Source organism: Telmatherina bonti (genome assembly GCF_933228915.1).
Source record: "Telmatherina bonti genome assembly, chromosome: 4".
In the NCBI taxonomy this organism is placed as follows: Eukaryota; Metazoa; Chordata; class Actinopteri; order Atheriniformes; family Telmatherinidae; genus Telmatherina; species Telmatherina bonti.
The window spans coordinates 15062862-15085763 of record NC_136622.1 but is presented as its reverse complement, the minus strand read 5'-3'; the positions used below and the strand labels follow the sequence as shown (position 1 = coordinate 15085763).

The window sequence follows — 22902 nt, the reverse complement described above, 5'->3', positions numbered from 1 at the left end:
CTTCTGCCCTCATGCTAGAACCATTACGGTAGTCTACAGATAATGCAGTGGAGCCAAGGAGCTGGAGGGATACAGAGATAATGAAGAAGAAGAAGACAAGGGAAGCACAAATCTGGACAATTTTCACTAAAACCACAGCAGTGTATCGGCATTTCTTGATCCTTTTTTTGGGGAGGCTTTATCCTTAAAACAGCTGCTATCTGTGAATTCTTTTCAAAGACATGCAGTTTTCTTCCTGCATTGCAGTTTTAATGTGAATATTTCATAGACTGTATACATCCAACCACAGGACCTTTTCATCATCATGTTGAGGAAGGGCTTGGAGCTGCCAAAGGGAGACAGAGAGGTCCTCCTGGATCTGGACAGCAGGAATGAAGCACAAACCACAGACAACTATGGCAGCCTGCAGAATGGGGGCTTCATCCCACCTCGATATGTAAGCTGTTATTTCATTTTTTTCCTACAGTGCTGATGTGGTTTCTCCAGAGCACATTGATTTAAAGAATAGTTCCTCATTGAATGTGGAGTCAATGAGCAACTATTCTTCTGCGCCATCCTTTCACATCAGTTGTAAAGCTTTAATTATACATGTAATGTAATACATTACAATACAATATGAGGTCCAACACATCAACTTAACTGTGCACAGAGCTTGTTTTCTATTTCCCTGTACAAAGCTCAGTAATCATTTTCTATCTCATCTTTCTGGCTCATGACAGTAAAGTGGGGGCTTTTAGGATTGTGTGTATTGCACAAAAGTCAGAATTTTTATCAGAATTTTTATCACTTAATGTTTTATTTGTTTTATTAACCTGTGTTCGGTTAAAGAGACAGTATTCAGGGAATGATGTATTTTGGGGAATGTGGGTGTGTGTTTGGGGGGGTTTGCTCTCTGTCCATGTGTGTGTATGAGTGTAAGGAAAGAGCTTGTGTCTTTATTGTTTTTAAATGTCTTGTTATCTACTGTTTGTTTTAAACCTTATGACTTGATTTTATCTTGTAAAGCACTTTGTGTTGCCCGTGGCATGAAAGGTGCTTAAGAAATAAATTTTGATTTGATTTGAAAAGTTCATGGTTAAAACTCTTCAAAGATCAGTTAAAGGGGCAAATATGAAGCAGAGCTTTTTATGCACCAGAGAGGAAAAGAAATTGTTATGTTTGGGCTGAAACAAACAAACAAACTAAAAAGACAACTTTGATTTGTTTTCATGATAATTTAAGTGCGCTGATGTTTTCAGCTCTCAGCAGCTGCTGCTGACGAAGATGTGGATGTTGATGATCCCATCTATGTTCACTGTGATAGAAAAAGTAACCAAACAGCTCCACGACCGGGGAACTACTTCAGAGATGGAAGAACTAAAATTGGTAGGACGCATCAGTGCTTCAGGTTGTATTTGCTGTCAGTCCGACTGGTGGATGGAAAAAAAATCCGTCCATTTAACTGTTTAGTCTTTGTTGTTTTTGGGGTTTAGACTTTGTGCTTGTGTGGGAGGTTCGATCAAGGAGAAAACGGCGAGGGAAGGCAAAGAGCGAGGTGATCGGTGGGGAAGGGGACAACATTCCCACTGAGGAAAACAGCAGATCTGAACGAAGGAAAGCACAGCTGGAAACGTGGAGGGAGATCTTCGTTCAGAATCTGGAGATCGCTGGGTTGCTCATGGAAAAGGTGCTCTTTGTTTCAAGTTGTAAAACTTCTCATTATTTTTGTTGATTTATTAAAGAAATTCTCTTTTTACTCTCTTTTCTTCAGGAGGAAACTTCAAATGAGAAGAAAACTATCCATTTCCTTAAAATCAGTGTTCCCTGGGATGTGTTGGTGTATTATGCTGAGGAACTTTGCCTTAGAGCTCCCCTCCAGGTGGCATGATTATTTATGTTATTTTTAAATAATAATGTGGTCAGTCTTTATCAAATGAAATCCATTGTGATACTTATGACGGCACTGCTGAAAAGACGAGGGCAAAATAATCTTCAAATATTTACAGTCTCTGTTTAGCAGGCAGAGTCTTGTGGTTTCATGCTAAAGTAAACCAGGTGTTTCAGAGCAGTACCATACAGTATGTTGCTCCAAGATCTGTATGTTATTCAAGATTAATAAAGCCTTCACAGTTGTGCAGATACTCATACCACATGATCAGTGCAATGCCATATCATACCTCTAAATAGATGTCCACTAGACAGGATGCATAAAAGGGTCAAATTAGCTTCAGCTTGTTATAAGCTAATATTATTCCTGCTTAAGATGTAGACATTGAAAAATTTGACTTACCAAAATTTCAGCACCAAATGCAGACTTTAGCTCCAGTTTTTGCAAATGTAGTCACACAAACCCATTAAGATGTGAAGTTGCCATTGGTAACAATGGATAGAAGGATATTTATTTTTAAGAAGAGATCATAAAAGGGGTTATTCTGATCAAGCTTGTGTTTAACTCCCAGGCACAGCCACATCTGGACTTAAACACATCTGCTCTAATACTGAAAAGACTATGCATACCTAATGTAATGACGGAGTGGGTGCCAAACAGGCCACTGGACTATTACACATGTGCCTTTCGCAAGTCAAAGATGAACAGGTGACCTCTGGCTAACTGCAATGAACAATGGCAACAGGTCTCCTGAAGTTTCTGCACTACTTATCAGTGTTTTTTTTTTTTTTTTGTTTTTTTTTAAACTTTTTTTTTAGATTTCTTGGATGTGAAGACCTTGAAACCTATTTCACCAACACACAGAGACACCGTGTTGTAAGTTAAAGTATAACAACAACACACCCAATGTATTTACTGTTTTTCCTTTTTCATACACAGAAAGTGTGTTTTTCATTAAAGGCCTATGAGATTCTAGCCAGGACAGGGTACGGCAAAAGGAAGAGGGCTGAGGTCGGTGTGGACCGACTGGTAAATGAAGGGGCCTATACAGCTGCTTTTCCTCTGCATGAGGTGAAAAAGAATATTCATAATCTGTTCTGAAACCTGATTTGTTTATGTTTTCTCTCTCTAATCCCTGCATGTTTGTTTTCCTTCAGGGTCCTTTTCAGTTTCCCAGTAACGAGGTCCGTCCTGACGAGCTGAACCAAAGGCAGATTCTTTACTTTTACTGGGCTCGCTGGTGCAAATGGTACAAGTATCAACCACTGGACCATATCAGGGAGTACTATGGAGAGAAGATTGCACTGTACTTTGCATGGTTAGGTAATTATTATTTTTATTATGCACACTTATGATTAAATCAGTACATCTCCTTGTGTGTTCATTTAATTCAATGTTGTTAATTTGACTGACTGATTTCACTCTTGCATACCTTTGTTTTGTATTTAAAATAATTTGTGTTACATTTTGTGACCTCAACATGGAAATTTGGTTATTTTAATAGAAATACCAAGCTGAAATGAAATTTCATGCTAAATTAGAATAAGTAAAGCAAAATGAAAACATATAAATAAAGAAACAGCTAAATTTCAATACAAATTAAAACTGCAAGCGGTGATATAGGCCCTCGCACCATGGCGCCGCTCGGCATAATGCCACCGCCTCCCCTGGCAACATCCTTCCCATGCCTCTCTCAACCTAAAGTGCAGCCAGACTGCACTTCAGGCCATTTAGGCCTTATGAAGGGTCCCTTCCTGTCACCAAGGGGCGGGCCTAACTTATAATCTAATTATTGACATGCACAAATGTGAAGGATATGACTGGCATCATCTGTAGCAAATTTGGTGCAGGTTGGTTGTTTTTTGTGGGAGTTATGTCAGTTTTCCTTTTCATTGCATCACATCCACTTTGCTGCCCCGCCTCTCCTAAACAGTATCCCCAATTCAAAGAAAAAACACAACTTTTAATCACACATGTCTCGTGAGCATCCTGACTCATTTGGGTTAAAGTTGGATAAAATTCTTAGGAGGAACTTCTTAAAATGTATGGAGAAGAAAATGACAGAAATTACCCCAAAAATGGAACCTTTTTCAAAATGGCCGACTTCCTATTTGATTTAGCCCATATGTCCAAGAGACTTTTTTGAAGGTACTGGAAGGGTCTACAAGTGTGCTGAATTTTATCCATGTCGGTCAATGTAGTGGGCGGGGCTGATTGAAATTTTGTAGGGGGCGCTATGGAGGCATGCTGCATTTATTCCATTATGTTTCAATGGGGCTTAGTTCAGGGCCTTACTGTCATCAGTCATGGCAGGTTTGGTGGTGGTCCAAGGTTCCATGGCTTGGTCAAAGGTACTTCCTGTTTCATGGCGTTGGACCGCCATTCGCCATGTCCCGTTTAGCGTAGCGACTTGAGGTTTTTTATTGTGGCATCATGAAAGGGTTTGACATGTTTTGGAGGAGTCTCAAATGTTTGGGACCATTTGCTTAGAAGCATGACCCTCAAACGTGGAAAAAACCACTTCCTGTTGTAAGTGGGCGGGGCTTAGGTCTACACCAGCAATGGTCACATTAATCTGTTCAGGACTGATCACTTATTAATCCCTATAAGTTTTAGGGTGATCAGATCAAAATTGACAATTTTATAGTGATTTATGATGTCACGCCGCCGCATGGAACTTCCCCATGGCGTCACGGGCACGCCGTGCAGCGTAGAGCAACGTCCTTTATCAGATCTCTTCACCAACATGTTTTGTGATGCCTGAGTCAATTTGGGCCATGTGGTGTCCACCAAGCCCGAGTTATGGGTGTGTGAGCAAAAAACAACACTTTTGACCTCCAGGGGGCGTGGCTATTTCATAATCAAAATATTGACATATAGAACTCTGTAGGAGGGGACTGCCATCATATCTAGCAAATGTGGTGCAGAAATGTTGCTTTATGTGGGAGTTATATCCGTTTAATTTTTCATGGCGAGACATCAAACTTTGAGGCCCCGCCCCTCGTAAACTAAGTCTCCTATTAGAAAAAATAACACAACATTTAATCACACATGTCTCCTGAACATCCTGAGCAATTTGTGGCTCAGTGGGATAAAAGCCCTAGGACAAGTTCGTTAAAATGCGAGATGAGTAAAACACCAAAATGGCAGCTTTGACCTTAAATAGACAACTTCCTGTCAACATTTCACCATGACATTGAGAGGATTTTTTGTTCGCCCATTCATAGAGATCATGTGTATGAATTTTCATAAAGATTAATAATATGCAGTGGCGGGGCACCTAAAATAGGTGGCGCTCTCGTTCAGCTTCGCCCGAATGGTCTGGAGCACCTCAAAATATCAAATTTTTTGCATTCCCTTGGGGGGGGAGTATGCAAAATATGGTGAGTTTTCGAGCATGTTCAGGCCTCCAAAAAAGCACCCGAAGTGTCCGAATCAAAATAATAACAAACACTGAAAATACAATAGGCCTTCGCACCGCCAAGGTCAGCAGTAGATGTGGCTAGAGCTACTACTCCAGGTATCATATCAGTACACTTCTCCAGCAGAAATCTGTTTTGACCACAGAAAATAGTCTTTTTTTTAAAAAAAAACAAAACAAAAACAAAAACAAACAAATAGTAAATGTGAGTATTTTGTATGGAAAGTGACATACAAAAATTTAGCGTTCAAAGCATCTGCAAAAAATGTGAGGCCATGCTTCAGACAATAAGGCTATTATCCCCAGCTTGAACAACATTCCAGCAAGCAACATCAGGATAGCTTTGTAATGGCACATCCCCCCTTCCTGCATCAGCTGAGCACTGCAGTCTAATGGATCTGTGTGTCCCTGCAGGTTTCTATACAGCCTGGCTGCTGCCAGCTGCAGTGGTGGGAACCCTGATCTTTGCATCTGGAGTCTTATCAATGGGTACCAACAAACCAGCGTAAGTCTGCAATCTTTACACAACAAACATGTTCAGATGCATCACAAAAAAATGGTGGATATGAAGCAGTGTGACATTGTGTTCAAGAAAACACACTCATAACACAATTAATCCCAGTAACTAATAAACTGAACAAACACCGTAGGACAATCCAGCCACTACTAAACAGAAAGACTACTTGAGTGCAGTCAGGGATTTTAGTTGTTCTTCCTGTCTGCCCTCCCACATTTCCTGTCATATTACTCCCTATTTCTAATAAAGGCATAAAACATTTATCTGATGAGCATAACTGATGATATGATACTGCATTCAGCCAACGTTATGTCCAGACATGAGCTCATAAATTCATGCTGTGTTGCAACAGTCTCATTAATTGTGTTTTATGACATTATCAGTGATACTGGTGAAAGATGACTGTATCAATCACATGGTGCATTTACAGTGAGGCTGGTTGGTACGATGCCATCATGCGAATTTAGAAAAACACCTATACATGTGCTTTCATACCACACCAGGAGTCTGGCTCGAGCCCTAGTCCAGCACTTAATGTGTCCACACAAAATTAGTATTGATCTACTTTTTCCACACACAGGAAGTGAGCAAATAAACACATTTTAACCTTTCCTCTAAGGGATTTTGCAATTTCTGGGAAAATAAACTGATCTTTACCAGTTACAGTGTTTTCAATCCAATCAAACCCAATTTTAAGTGTGCACACTTTAAAGCACAGTCTGTTCTATATTAAAAAAACAAATCCCATAATTGTATAGTCCACATGGGGTTTGTCTGTGCGAGTTTTATGATACACATTAACAAAACAATGGGTTGAATTTTGTAGCATCATAACAGCAAAATGGATCTGCCACTTTTTTGGGATAATCTTGAGTATTTAACTTCATGTAACCTTTTTGCTTCTTTACCAAAACATCTTTTTACTATTATTGACAACTGTATGTGTTGTTAACCATCCATTTGCTCAAGTCTTGTAACGCACAAAAACTCTTCTGATTTGATGTGTCTATCACCAGAGAGGAAATCTGCAACAGTGGAGCGAGTTATCTGATGTGTCCACTCTGTAAAACATGTAAGGCCTGGAACATGTCTGAAATCTGCACCATGGCTAAGGTAAAGAAAAAAAAACATGTATTTTTCTTCTACTGAAACTGAAGTTCCAGGACTCTGCAACATGGTGAGAGCTGGTGTTTGTCCTGTTTTTGTAGTTGGGTTACCTGTTTGACCACCCGGGTACCGTGTTCTTCAGTGTGTTCATGTCGTTCTGGGCTGTAACCTTCCTGGAATATTGGAAACGAAAGATGGCCACTCTGGCACATCACTGGGACTGCATGGATTTCCATGAGGAAGAGGTTTCATAATTATTTCATTCTGTGGTTTTGTAATATTTCAGCAAACTCAACAGAGTTCATACAGACATCATATCTAGAGACTCCAGGTTTTCAAGGTTACTTTTATTTCTGGTTTTACACAACGGTCACAGCACTGTTGACTACTATCCAAAGTAAACAACAGTGAACAATAAAACAGGGAGGTATCCCGATCTGATCTGAAGTCCCTGGACCGGAATTCTGCAGCTGGATTTCTCAAAAAGAAAAACAAACAAACAAAAAGCAAATCAGCATACTCACTACTGTACTGACATTAGTGTGTTTTTCTCAGGAGCGTCCCCGGCCAGAGTTTGCAGCCATGGCTCCAACTGTGGAGCAAAATCCAGTGACGGGGGTTAAAGAGCCATACTTTCCAGAAAAAACTAGGTTGTCTCGCATGTTCACTGGCTCCATGGTCATCATATTGATGGTAGGTTACATTTTCCATGGTAGACTATCAGATTTATAAGATTAATATTGCGATAAATTAAATTATTGGGTCAACAGAGAATAATTTTCCTGTTTCTATTTAGATGTCACCTTGAATAATCTATTTGAATTTTGAGTCTTGAAACTGAAATGCACAGATTTGGATTTACCTAAAGTGGAAACATGTTTGATGCCAGGCTTTAGCAAAGCTGCTAATTTCCACCTGTGATTCATCGACAGGTTGTTGTTGAAACATGCACTAAAATATGATAAATAAATAGAAATTTGAAATTTTTTTTACGTCTGATATACTAAAGTCACTCGCATGCAGACTACTCACTGGCATTCATAAAACAAACAAACAAGCAAATGTTTATATTACCAACACACCATATAGCTGTTGTTACTGGTTCTTTCCTAAAATATATATATATACATATATATATATATATATATATATATATATATATATATATACATATATATATATATGTATATATATATATGTATATATACATATATATATATATATATATATATATGTATATATATATATGTATATATACATATATATATATATATATATATATATACATATATATATATACATATATACATATATGTATATATATATATATATATGTATATATATATATATATATGTATATATATATATATATATATATATATATATATATGTATATATATATATATATATATATATATATATTTACATAAGTAAATATATATATATATATATATATATATATATATATATATATATATATATATATATATATTTATTTATTTTTTTATTTATTTTTTTTTTAAGTTACTTTTTTTATTGAAGTTTTCAAAATACAAAAAAGATACATTGTATCTGACAAACAAAAATGTAGACAATAACAAAATGTCTCGGTAAGTAAAGTCATCAATCATCAATTTGCTCATTCATAAGTATGTTGAACACAAAGTACCCTTAAAAGATAAAATGAAACTAAACACAGGGGGGGAAAAAACCCCCAAAAAACAAACAATGTAGCTTTGAACAAGGATGTATATCCATCTTCTTACTTTCCATAGAGGCAAATAAACCATTAAGAAGATCAGGTAAGCATAGCACATCCCCCACCTTCAAATATCAAATCCCACTGTCTGTAGGTTACTCATACCGAACCTATACCAACTCCCTTCTTAGTTGTTTCACATATTCTAACCATCTTCCCCAAATTGCTTCGAGTTTGTCCAATTCCAGTCTGAGTGAGAAAGTCAGTGAGAAAGTCAGTTTCTCCATATTATAGATGCTTTGTTTCAACCCAGTCCTCTCCCTTAGGCACCACTCCACTTCGCCATCTCCTTGTAATTATTTTTTTGCTTGCCACCAGCATGATCCTCAGCATTTTGTAATCCTCTGGCCTTTTTTAGGTTCAGAATGTCTGTAGTTCCTACATAAACAGTTTCAAAGTTGAGAGGGATGTTTACTTTTTACACAGTATCAAGGCCCCTTTTTTATCTCACTCCAGTATTGATATGATAGTGGGCATCCCCAGAAGATGTGATAGTGGTCTGCCCTAGCTTCTCCACAGAGTCTCCAACATGTTGTATCTACATATTTTCTATGTGCAGGTGTCGCAAATCATCTTGTTATATTTTTCCATCCGTACTCCCTCCAAAGCTCCTAAAATATAATTTTAACATGTTCATATAATGTAAATTGACATGTTTCCTTTAAAGCTTGGCCTTCCCCTGTGACTATAAATTCATAGATAAACATAAGTAAAGCTTATATAATAGGTATTCATTCATCTTCTTCTTTTTTTCCATTTATTTTTAAAGCAAACTACCTTCAGTTTATAGTGACTTAATTTGATGGTTCAGGTATAATTTGTCTCAGTGAGACATTGTCTCGTCAGATGTGATATGATCGTAATTGAACTGATGTAATGTTAAGTCAACATCACAGTCGTCTTCTTCACTGTTAGTAAATTAAAGAGACGACATCAGTGGTTTAAGGAGGTGGAACTCTGCTGGACGGTCTGAACAACGTCATATTCCAAAGACGTGTTTCATTTAATGTTTGGATAGCGGTGGTGGAGCTCTCTACCTAACATATAAACCCAACAACTCCCATGGCTGATTAATGAAATGATACCATCTGCCGTTTTAATCCTATTATACTGGGTGTCTGTGAAAAGTCTGGATGTCTTTTGAGCTTTTTTGTGAGCCAATCCAGAAGGAAGAAGGGATGGATTTACACCTGCGATCTGTTTTCCTAAATAGACGTTACAGACGTAACTAAACCCTTTTCTTAGAATGAATCCAGGTCATTTGGCCACAGGGCAAAATATGAGCTGATAATCTGGGCTGAACTCTGGATGCTGTAACCATGATTAACTACATCAGAAACACAGATAGAAAGATCAGTTTTCCCATGTTCCTCTTCTGAAAATTAGTTTTATTGGTGGGATACTAGGGCCACCTGTAAATGCTAGTCAGTAAATTCTGTCTGATGCAATCTACTCATAAAAAGCATATTCTTGCATCATACATCTGTAATGAGCTTAATATTGTGCTTCATCAGGATTTCCATCTATCCAAGCTCCTTCCTTATGCATCCATTATGTATACCAGCCTAATCAAAGTCAGGGTTGCAGGAGCCTTTCTTACCTGCGTACCTGGAGAGAGTCCACATCTGTATGCAGACAACTTCCAAGTTCAGGAACGTTCCAGCAAAAATTTTAGCCATCTGGTTGATCTCCAGCAAATAGTAGCTGCTTGGACTTCTTTGAGAAAGCCCAGGTTGCCTATTATCTGGTCATTTCCAAAGACTGGAAAAATACCTGACACAACCAGTAAAGGGTGTCCAGTTGAAGCAAATCTAAAGAAAACAGGGATATCAAAATGACTTATTCTATTTAAAAAAAAAAGAAAGAATACAGGAGGAAACTGCAAATGAGAAGAAAACTATCAAATAGCCTTCAACACAGACACCTGAATATGAGAGATCAGCTTATTTAAAGACAGAATAGATGCATGTTTTTTGTTTGTTTTATTTAGTTTTGTTTTGCTCATGTGCATCAGTCAACATTAAAACCTTTGGACTTATAGTACGATGTGTAGCTGTGATTCTCCAAATGGTCCCAGTATAACTTGCCTTGACTTAGATGAGGTAACGATGATGATGTAAGTAAAGAAAACCGTCTGTTGTATGTTCTGCTAGCCAGCTGCCAGAAATTGTGACATAAACTTTCTCCACTTGTCTCTCTGATGCTCACACACTAACTTGCTCTTTTAACATTAGATTTTACTTTGAAAGATGTCAGTCAGGAAGAGAGGTGACTGGACTATAGTGGACATTAAGCTCTATGACATGGAGTAAATGATGACAGCAAACTTGTCTTTACAGATTAGAGATCAGATCTAATGGTGTGCACCTTCCTTCCATCATCATCAATTCTTCAGTTGGGGTGATTTTTGTTTGGGTCTTTTTTTCTGCCTTAAATACAATGAACCAGATCCACTCTTTTCCTACTTCTCTAATGTCTCCTTGTCTCAGCTGTCTGTGGTGATAATCTTCCTGGTGACAGTGGTCATGTGCCGCGGTATCATCAGCGTCATGATGTACCATACAGGGAGCCCTGTGCTGCGTACAGAGGTAGATCTGAGCTACACAGGTCTGAAACCAATGCAGATTTAATTAGTTCTGTTTTGAATATTTGATGTAAAGAAAGGAGTATTTCACAAATGATAAAATAAAATCACAGCAGAGACACTTACATTGTATGCTTGTCTTGTGTTTGCATTTATGCATGTGTGACTTCCTCCACAGGCAGGAACTATTGCCAACGTCTCCAGCAGTGTTGTAAATCTGGGCCTCATCCTGTTGATGGGACAGGTGTACACTGCATTAGCAGAGCAGCTGACTAAATGGGGTAAAAATCAATGCAGTTCTATTAAACTTCAAACCTCAGTGCTGTATTTTCATATCACTTGATGTCCACAAAGGATTTCTTGAGAAGCAAATAACGACCAAGTCTGAATTTTCCATTTCCTAATGGCATTTCTCCTTATACAAGAAAAACATCTCACAGAATGTATTGCAGAGAAAACTAGACTTCATAGCAGCCACTTCTCTGAACAATCTCTGAAGTTTATTTAGAATTTTAGAATATATAGTAATAAAGCAAATGCCAGTAAAATGAAATGGTGACCAATACTTAGTGAGGTTATGTCCATCCATTTACTCAACAGTTATGTTTATTTCTTTAAGAAATCAGAGCTGAGCTGACTTATTTCTTTATCAGAAGCATTGTTTTCTTTTAACTGTTATAGGGGCTAATAGGGTATGGGTGTGTGTAAGGGGACTATGGATGTATGTGTGTGTGTGTTTTATCAATTTTGATGTAAATTGTTTTATTATGTGAAGCACTTTGTATTGTTTTTAAGCACAAAAAGTGCTATACAAATAAAGTTTGATTCGATTTAGTTTATTAAATATTTATTTGCATAAATTCATATTAATCACAGCTGATTACGGCAAATGAGGCAATATCACATAACAAAATCAGACTGAGGTGAACCAAAGCTTTCTGGAAGAGAGAGTTGAAGCAACAGGTAAAATTACAATAATCCTTTTCTGTTTTTAACATTATTTACTATTTGTGTTGACGTCACAGAGATGCACAGAACACAAACCCAGTATGACAACGCGTTCATCTTCAAAGTGTTCATCTTCCAGTTCGTTAACTTCTACTCGTCTCCGTTCTACGTGGCTTTCTTTAAGGGAAGGTGAGACAAGATTCAGTCGCAGGAAACACATCATGATGATCACATTGAGATAAAAAGTGTTTAACTGCACCATGTTTCTCTTTGTGAATAGGTTTGTGGGTTATCCTACTAACTACGGGACCTTGTTTGGGATGAGAAATGAGGATGTAAGTCTGATGATGATTCTCCGGGAGATATTTAGATAGGTCTTTACATTGTATGATAGTGTAAAGGATATTAAGAATGAATCTCTGCTGGGTTTCGCCTGTGGTTCTTCATATCACAGTGTGGTCCTGGTGGCTGTCTCATTGAACTGGCAGAACAACTCTTCATCATCATGGTGGGGAAGCAGCTCATCAACAACATTCAGGAGTTTATTTTACCGTATGTTCCCACACATAAAGCTCACACGCCACTGTGCTGTTTGGAGAAATAAAAGTAAATTTGCTGTTTTTACTGATAAAAGTTAAATGTATTAAATGTATTTTCCTCTCTGCTCTGACAGTAAAGTGAAGGCCTGGCGTCAGAAAAGATCTTTGGCTAATGTCCGGGGCGGCAAGGCATCCCACGAGCCTCAGCGCTGGGAGGAAGACTATCAGTTGGTGGAGTGTGGCGGCCTGTTTGAAGAATATCTAGAAATGGGTGATTATCAGCTGTATCTGCTTTAGTTAATTTCTTCACTTCAAAGAACAATATTGATGTCAGCCATATTGCTTTTTTTTTTTTTTTTTTTTTTTTAAATCTTTTTGTGACTTAAATTAAAATTGGTTGTCTGTCCTGCAGTGCTCCAGTTTGGGTTCATCACCATTTTTGTGGCAGCGTTTCCCCTCGCTCCACTCTTTGCACTCCTCAACAACTGGGTGGAGATCCGTCTGGATGCCCACAAGTTTGTGTGCGAATACCGCCGTCCTGTAGCAGAGCGTGCCCAAAACATCGGAGTCTGGTTTAACATCCTGGAAGCTTTGTCGCACCTTTCTGTCATTGCCAACGTGTGTTGATGTCAGATTGTCTCTTTGTTGGATAACTTTCTGATTCTACAGAGAAGGTTCATCTTTACGAAAACATGATCTTTTGTCTTTCCTCAGGCTTTCCTGATAGCCTTCACTTCAGATTTCCTGCCTCGCCTGCTCTACCAGTACAAGTTTGATAACAATCTCCATGGATACGTCAACTTCACGTTGGCCTACGCCCCACTGAATTATACTGAACACCCCATGTGCAGGTGGGCTGTAGTTTGGCGTGCTGAGTGTGTGTTACAGTCATGAAGCTGATTGGAAATTTTAGTCTGCTTCTGAAACAAAGTTGATGAGGAAAGCTTTCAGGCCTTTTCATGTTTTCCACATTTTGTTTTGTTTTTCGGATGATAGTAAAATGATTGACCTGATGTTTTCTAAAAGAAGCTACTTGTAATGTAAGTTTCTACATTGACAACGCAGGAGTAGTGTTTTTATTAAGTAGGACAATTTGTTAAAAAAAAAAAAAAAAAAAAAAAAAAAAAAAAAAAACTGAAATATCCCATATATTAGACCAGGGGTCGGCAACCCAAAATGTTGAAAGAGCCATATGGACCAAAAAATAAATAAATAAATAAAAACAAATATGTCCGGAGCCGCAAAAAATTAAAAGCCTAATATAAGCCTTATCATGTAGGCAACACATGCTTTATGTATCTATATTAGCTATATTAGCCTACTATCAAAATGACTAAGTTGGCTACAAATACATAATGAGCCTTAATGATAAAATGTTTATTTTCCCCGCTGCGCATGCTGTAGAGAATGACGCACCACGTGACTACTCTGTTGTACGATGCCACCTCATGTTTAACTTCATTACTATATTAATTAATTATGTTTCATTGATTTGATGAAATAAAAAAAAATGCAATATAGAAATCCGATTTTTTTTTTTATGTCATTTTTATTTTGAGGAATCGAAATAAAAAACCAACAAAATAGAATGTGCATAACGCGCCCCTTATCTGGGCAACAAACAGAGCGCAATAAAACGCTGCCTGCATTTATAAAAAATAAACCAATAAATCAAATTAATACAGTTTGATTACTGTGCAAATGCCAAGCAAGTCAGTGCAAGGGTAAAACGCATCATCTTCTCTTTTGACACGCAACCAACGCAGCTATCCTCCGACCTGAGCACCAAAACCCGATTATATTACCAAGTGTCATTCCAAATATATACTGACAAAAATCAGAAATCATTTTTATAAAAACAGCCACTTTGTTACTCAATATGTGTCTATGAAGGATGATGTTCTTACCCGTTTAATGTGACTTCTGTTTTCGGACATCACTGGTCAGCTTCTCAACATCGGACATGTAAGATGTAACTTGTGCTGAATTAATGTCCTTGATTTGCTGATCGGTGATGTTGCCGCCATTTTAATGGCCCTTTCCTTCACTGTCTTAGTGGAGAGGTGCATGTCTTTGATTTTCTGTATTATCTCGGTTTTGTTTTTGAAGTTAGCAAATACGTGTCCTGATATGTTGATGACTGACTCCTTCATGTAGTCACCATCTGTGAACGGTTTTCTACGCTTTATTATCTCCCGAGTTGCAACAAAACTTGCAGCAGTAGTGGAGTTTGGAGATGCAATCCGCTTAAATCTATTTTTGCGCTTCTCTAATTTCTCCAAAAGTAATGCAATCGCACTTTTTGTGTCACTCCCAACTGGGTACTGGCTGCAAATGTAGCATGCTTTTCCTGGAAATGTCTTTCCACATTATACTTTTTGTTATTTGACAACTTCTCGCTACAGAGCAAACATTCAGGCAATCCTTCCGCATTGGCAATGAATGCAAATGATTCGGTCCAAGAAAACGTTGAATCCTCTGTTCTCGGTTATTTTTCTCTTTTTCCCTTTGGGATCCATGTCCCATCACACAGCCCCGGATTGTTTACAACAAACACCTGCCTGGCATCCCGCGCTGCTGATAGGCTACGTGTGTCGCAGGCTATGACGCAAATCTTCCTTGACAGAAATGTTAAAATTTAATATTTATTCTACACATTTTTACAGCGCTGGAAAACGTTAAGAATGTTTGTGTCATGTTTGTCCTCCTACAGAACTATATCAAAACAAAAATATAGATCTTTTTCCATTTTTTAAAAACATTTTTGAAAAAGCTCCAGGGAGCCACTAGGGCGGCGCTAAAGAGTCGCATGCGGCTCCAGAGCCGCGGGTTGCCGACCCCTGTACTTGTTTAAAACACTTAAGCATCAATGGCAACATCATCTTGGCAATTTGAAAGTTTTTCCTACTTTCTGGGCAGAAATGTTTAGATTCAGAGAAAATGATCAGCCTATCATCCGTCGTTGCCTTTATCCTGATTTGTGTTCCAGCCGCTGTTGCTGCTACAGGATGATGCAGCCATCACCATATTTAACTGTAGGGATGGTATTAATCATGTCAAACTAGTGTCCTCCACACACAGTGTTCAAAACTGTGGCTAAATAGAGGATTTAATCAAAGCTGGGGATTTAACTTCTTAAAGTCTGTGAGTTATTCAGGACCATTCAGACTTCTGTACCTGCACACAACCCTGTCTCAGGTTTATGGAAACTTCTCTCAGCCTCATGGCTTGGTTTTCTCTTCCACATACAACAACAGCTATGAGATGTTATATAGACAGGTGTGTATATTTTCCTAAAGCACCAAAGAACCACTGATGGAAGTATAACATGCCTGAAAACAGTTGCAAGTGTTGTAGCGCTTCTCATTTAAACCAATTAGCTCTCAGTTAATCTTATTGTCCTTTGTCATAATTTCATTTTAATATGTGTATACTGATTTTAAAAAAAAACACACACACAAAAATTAAATACACTTTTGTAATCATTCTAAAAAAAAAAACCAAATGTGGCAAATTCTTTGTGAAAACATCTCGTCAGCACTGCTATTAATAATTTGTAGTCTTATTTAGGGAAAGGCAAAGGCTAAAAATATATACTTTTTGTTTGCTCTCTTCAAATCCTAGACTTGACCAATAGAGGGTGGTGTTACTGATGTTTTAAACATGGTTCATGTTAATCTTATGTTCTGCTGCATACAACACCCAAAAGCTATTACTCTGTATGTTCTGCACTACTTCTATCTTATTCCTTTTTAGGTACAAGGCATTCAGAGACAACAACGGAAACTACACACTCTTCTACTGGGAACTGCTCGCTGTCCGACTTGGCTTTATTATTGCATTTGAGGTATGAAGGGAGCTGCTTTGTCCTATTTGTTTCCTTTCACCAGTTTCCATCATTATGATGCTTTGTTTTATTTTCTGTGTTTCCTTCTCAGTTCTATCCGCAGTCCATAAAGCTCCTACATCATTTTAATGCTGTCTTTTGGTTCCTCCATTGTTTTATTTTTGAGATTTTCTTTCTGCAGTTGCATCATTTCTTAACTTTAAAATTAATTTCTTATATTGCTTTACATGAAGAGTTTTTTTTTTTATTTATCTGAAGCAGGAGAGAAAAAAGATTTCCTTTTTTTTGTCACAGTTTTTAAAAAATGGAAAGAAAAATCAAATCCAAACTTTGTTTTTTATCATACTTATTTCTGCGTCATGACAACTTTTTTCTGTCTCATTGTTTTTTTTCCTGCAGCACGTTGTCTTCTTTGTTCTGAGAGCCATTGACTGGATCGTCCCTGACGTCCCGGAGTCCTTAGAGCTGAAGATCAAGAGGGAGCACTACCTGGCAAAGCAAGCTCTGGCAGAAAACCAGGAGGCCCTGTTGGTGAGTCGAGGCCAAGGGGCCGCCCCTGCCACCCCAGGCACCTCCAGCCCAGGTCAGTAAGAACAAGGGACACACACACACTTACACAAATTCTAATTAACATGCAGTACACACTCAACACCTCAATAGATTGATCAATTAAATTAAAAAACTGAATACAATAATACACAGATGTGTATCTTTAAAGAAATGTGGCCCTTTTTCTTTGTAGTCTCTAATAAAAGATAGAATATTTCTATGTAAACTATATGATACCTGACTGAAGCATTAGATAAATATCTCAAATATGCTGCTGCACATTACTCCACTGTATGGTTTCACACACGTGATCCATGAAACAGTGTACCCACTCTGTTCATAAATCACAAAGTGTTCCAGCTGTCACTGACTTGCTTCATTCCAAAAGATAAAACTCCTTAATTTACAGACCTGAAACTTCACCGCCTTAGAGAGTTTGCAAACCACCTGCAGCTCAACTATCTGTCAGAAACACGTCCCTCAACATGATCATAGATGATCATTTATGTGTGATCAGTGTGAAACACGTTCATGTGAAATCATGTTGATTACATGCAGAAACTTAATGAAGCAAAGTGGACGTTCAGCTTGGCAGAAAAGCTTTGGAACAAAAAGAAATTTCATGATTACAGGACAACAGATTTAACGTTTGCAGCCTGAGTGTATGGCACATAGTGTTTATTTACATCTGTGTAAAGCTGTGTGTGTCCCTGTCCTCTGACCCATGCTGTTGTCATGTGTCTTGTGTAGTGAATGTTGCCAGATGAGAGTGGGTGAGTATCGCACAAGTAAGTAAATGGAATTGTCAAGAAAACTAGTTTGATTTTAGTGAGAAATGTGTCATATTTTTGTTAGATAGATAGACAGATAGATAGATAGATAGATAGATAGATAGATAGATAGATAGATAGATAGATAGATAGATAGATAGATAGATAGATAGATAGATAGATAGGTTTACTGTATTGTAACTACTGTAACTTGTAAATCAAATTTAATTGAGAAAAATTTTAGGGAACCCAAATTCCTCCTGGCACTACTATTTCTGCTTTTTTTTAAACTTATTTTTTATCTTTATGTTATTTTAGCGAATGTTGTCGCTAAACCCACACTTCGTGATCGAAAAATAAAAAACGAGGTATTATATATCAGGAAAACAACGGTTTCGATAACTGATAACGGACACCCTGACACGAGTGACACAACAGCTCAGTTCATTAGTTTTTAGTAAAGTCCTGATGCTTTAAAAAAAACTAAAAATCAGAAAAACAAACAAAACAAAACAAACCACCAACACGCCCCCAAATATATCCCCTCCTTAACCACCAAGCAGTATTGCAACATAACAGGTGGAAACTGGCCACGTCCCTAGAAAGAGACTAAACCTGTCATCACTTTACACCACAAGATGAACTATACAGATCTCTTTAATTCTAGCTGTTTTTAGATGGAAAGACATCATACAGTGCAATAGAAACACTTAATGTTGGTGATCCAGAGCAAATTACAGAGAAAGCAATCCATGTTTTCCACTATTGGTACTTTCTCAGCGATTTGCCAATTCTCATGAGGTAAAACGTTAAAAATATGAGTCCCTCGCAGGTTTATACTCAACATTTCTCTCATTTACTGTATGTTTTTTTTCTCTATCCACTTCTAGGCCACAGTATGTTGAACTCTTGATATCAAAATTTATTTTTGAAAAGTTTTGCCGCTAAAAAAGTAAAATCCAGTAAATTCGCCATTACCACCGCTTATTCAAATATCGCTTAATTTGAAAGGTTAAAGGAATCACTCAGACATTTGGGAAATATCGGCTCTGTAGTAAAACATTAGATAAGAAGAGTCACAGAGGTACACCCTGGGGGGTGTTTCTGTCATCCTGTTACAAGGACTAAAAGGGAATTGATCAGATCATGTCATTTATTCAGGAGAGGTTATTTAGGCTATAGAACATAATTAGGAATGAAAAACCTGCTCCTTTGCACAACAGGTTAGCTGCATGCATCATGATTTAAGGAAGAAAATCTCATAAAATATCAGCAAACTCCTTTTTTGTCAACCTGTCATCAGTGTTGATCTTGTTGAGTTGGCCATAACATAAAACTATGAGCAAATAAATAAATGAAAAACAAATAAACATACAGACAAAAAAAAATCTTTTAATGTTTGGTGATAGTGTTGTGTTGTCTTTGTTGGTTTTATTGTTTAATCATCTTTTTCACAGTCTGGTTATTTTGTGGCTCAAACCTTTTTCTATCAGGTTGATAGTTACTCTTTAAAACAGGCCATGCTTGAGTTTCTCCTTTTTTCAGACCTTTTCAGACCTTTTCAGCTTCAATGGTCACAGTACTGTAGAGTCTTTTTCTTTTATCTAACTATGAACTTAAAATGCCAACTAAGTAACTTTTGCCCTGAACACCTGAGGTTGAACTTGTTTTTAATGAGCTTTAGATGCATGTTGCCTAGTTCTGAACACAACCTCACTGGCTGTAGTGGTTGAAATCATGTGTTTCATTGGGTTTTTGGTGACCGGTTTGAAAATTCAGCATCTGCAACAGCCTGCTGTAATTCACCGGCATGTTCCAGCAAAGATTGTCTGTGTCAGCCTTTTTCTCTTCCATACCTTTCACAATAGCCAGTCTGACAGAACTAACACTCTCTTCTGTCTTTCTGCTCTTTCCTCATTCCTGTGATGTCCAAACCCTCTGTGCTGCCTCTCCTGAAGCAAGCGACGCGTCCTTTGCAATCATAAACTAAGACTGCTCTGCAGGAACAAAACAGGTGGAAAGGAATATGAGGAAAAACAGAAGCTCTTTTGCATCTGGGACGACACATGAACTTTTCCCAAAGTGGAATTTTGCCTTTGCACTGGGATTGTTTTTCATTTTGCATATTCAGCTGTACAGATGTTCCAGTGAGCAGGTGTGTAGTAGAAACTGAACTACCCTCCATTTACCGATCTTCCTCATGTGGAACATGTGTTCGCTCTACAACAGCTGGATGTTTCTCTGCTGGACTGAGGACATGTATTCATTATGCATAAATCTATATGTAATGAATATTACATCTTGAAACAGCATCTTGAGGCTATCTAAAGCTGAAGCATGTCCTGTCAACGTGCTCAGATTGTTTTCAGCTCCTGTCTGGTCCATTAGAATTTCACACCAGACTGAGACCAGTGGCGGTGTGCGTCAGACCCCCAAGCGTCAGACCCGGGTCTGTTTGGGTGTTTATATGATGTCATAAGTGTTTAATGGCATCAACACGCTGTTACATGTATTTTACATTTCCCATTATGCAATGATTGTTTTTATGAAGGTATTATTCTCTTTATGGGGTATCATTGAGGCAAAAATCTGATTCTACTCCAGTTTGTATCAGCACTAATGTTAATCATTTGCAGTTTTTCACCTCCAGCTGAGATAACTCTGATTTTCTCACACTTCACGGCGCTCCTCCACAAGACATGGAAGACAATACACAACTGATTTCATGAGCTCAGTGAAGTTTCTCAGAGCTGGAAAAGTGACCTTGATGAGTAAACTCAGGTGTTAATGGTGACCATTGACATGTGGTCAAAGTTCCTCTTTTTATCACTGGCTGATACGAAAAGATGGAAAAACGGCGACTTTACTTATCTTGTTCATTGTTAAAAGGCAGAAAGTTTTGTTGACACACAGATTATCTGTCATGTTTACATCCGCTCAATGCCTGGCATGCAAGTTCTTCCACCTGAATGCTCTGCACATTATTTAAATGAAACATTTCAGAGGATCGCTGTACAATATTGTAAGCAGGAGTGGAAGATGCACCTCGGTAAGATGTATTTCAAATGTGAAGTGTTGCATTTTTAGATGTTTTAGACTGAAATAAATCTAGTTTGATGAATGCAAGCTGCTCCTGAGCACAGGGTTGTGAAATAACTGCCTTTGACAGCAGATACTGTACTGACTGTGCTGCAGGGATGGACGTTAACATTAATCATTCTATTCGATCAACCAGTCTCGTCTTTCTTTCCCTTCTCTCCATATCATAACCTTCTCCGAGCAGCAGAGACAGATAAAGACGATCCTGATTTATTAGGAGTCAGAAACTGACAGGTGTTCGTTAATGATTTCCATCTTTCTCTCCTTCCTCCTCTCAAACTATCCACGAATGGATGTAGCCTGAAGCAACTTCTGACTTTTATTTGATCTTCTCTCCTCCCTCTCTTCCATCTCACCTGTCCTTCACCCTTTCTGTCTGACACTCTCCTCCCTCTTTCTCTGTCTTAATTCAATATTGCCCTCCATATTCTCTAAGATACACTCCCCTCCCTCCTTCTCGCTCACGTGGCCACGTTCATCTTCAAATTGGTATGATTGCTGTGCGTTCCTCTGCCATGGCCTGCAGGAAGAGTGAGTTAGTACATGTCAGCAAGCACAGGTATGCACGTTGGACACTGGCTGGTTTGCTCACCAACAGTTGGAGTGAAGAGGGTGACACTTGCATGCATGAGCCGCAGAGGAAAGCTCCACAGCTGCCCGGAGGTAAAGATGTAGCAAAGCAGACAAAACAACCCGATGCATGATTGGGATTCACCTAAATACCCCTTAAACCTTATATTTAATGTATTTATGTGGCCTTTCTTACTACTGAGACCAAATTCACATTACAGACTGACATTCTTTAACATACTGATATGAAAATGTATAAAAATGTATCTGGTTTGAAATTCTTTTGAATACATTTAGAATCATAATTTACATTAAAGGCTGTGTTTTACCTAATATTATTTTATGTTATTTAAGTTTAGCCAATGCGTTGTCAGAGACAGAAAATATTTGACAACAAACAGTCAAACTGCTGTCCTGGGTCAACTTAATGCCACTCTTCCCATGTTTGTAGAGAAAATATGGCTGATGCAGCAGCAGGCAACACAGAAAGAGATGGGAGCTGAAACAAGCAAGCCTTGGCAACATCTTTCTGTCATCACCTCACAGTCTCGCATTTGTTGAGAGCTGCAAGCTGGCATGCACACACACACACACACACACACACACACACACACACACACACACACACACACAGAGATAGAGGTGTTGCTTGCAATGGATATTCTTGCATGGTGTTGCAACAACACACATGTACAAAGACTGACTGACATGCAAATGTGCCCTTTTGCATGTAGGAATTTGGACTTGCTTTGTATCTGTTCATTTCAAGCGCACAACTCAAACAGTCAAGAAGCACGCTGCACATGAGCACAGTCCAAAGAAAGCTTTCTTCATAAAATAGATGACTAAGAAAGTTTTTGTTAGTTGTACACACTTTCATAGAAGACCAACATCACTGTTTGTTATCGGTCTCTTTCTTTATAAGAGCAGGTGTTGAAATGAGACACTAAATAACTATTAGAGGAAAGACAAGAGAAGGGGAGGAGGGTGGGAGAAAATAAGAGAGCACTTCCCTAACAGTAGCAGAGAGAGAGAGAGAGAGAGAGACAGGGGAGGGAGGGAAAAGAAGCGAGAGGGAAGGGAGAGCAGAGGAGCTTAGAGAAGGGATCTGCATTGTAAGTAGCTCTGAGAGCAGCAAGTGGTGGCCCTTTTTTCAACCTGTTTTTGTTTTTCTAAGAAAAGGAGCTGAAGAACAAAGGGCACAAGAACCAATCAGAGGAACAAAGTTTTGAAAAGTCTTTTACTGTGTTAAAGAAAGAAACGCTGAGAGAAGAGAGGGGAGGAGAGAAGCTGGGAGGAACACAAGGCAGCAATGGATAGCAGAG

The 22902-nt window shown here is 38.3% G+C and overlaps 1 protein-coding gene across 1 annotated transcript; it reads left to right on the top strand.

Moving 5' to 3' along the window:
- Positions 1-304: 304 nt before the first annotated feature.
- Positions 305-22897, top strand: ano11 (anoctamin 11; the record flags this gene model as incomplete). Its single annotated transcript, XM_079238445.1, has 23 exons — positions 305-436; positions 1239-1365; positions 1473-1666; positions 1751-1858; positions 2439-2575; positions 2686-2743; positions 2828-2938; positions 3025-3190; positions 5703-5793; positions 6822-6918; positions 7014-7157; positions 7468-7605; positions 11161-11259; positions 11434-11536; positions 12281-12392; positions 12484-12538; positions 12658-12755; positions 12877-13013; positions 13155-13360; positions 13457-13593; positions 16499-16589; positions 16989-17172; positions 22755-22897. 23 exons carry the CDS (start codon positions 305-307, stop codon positions 22895-22897), a joined length of 2868 nt encoding a protein of 955 aa, XP_079094571.1.
- Positions 22898-22902: the final 5 nt, after the last annotated feature.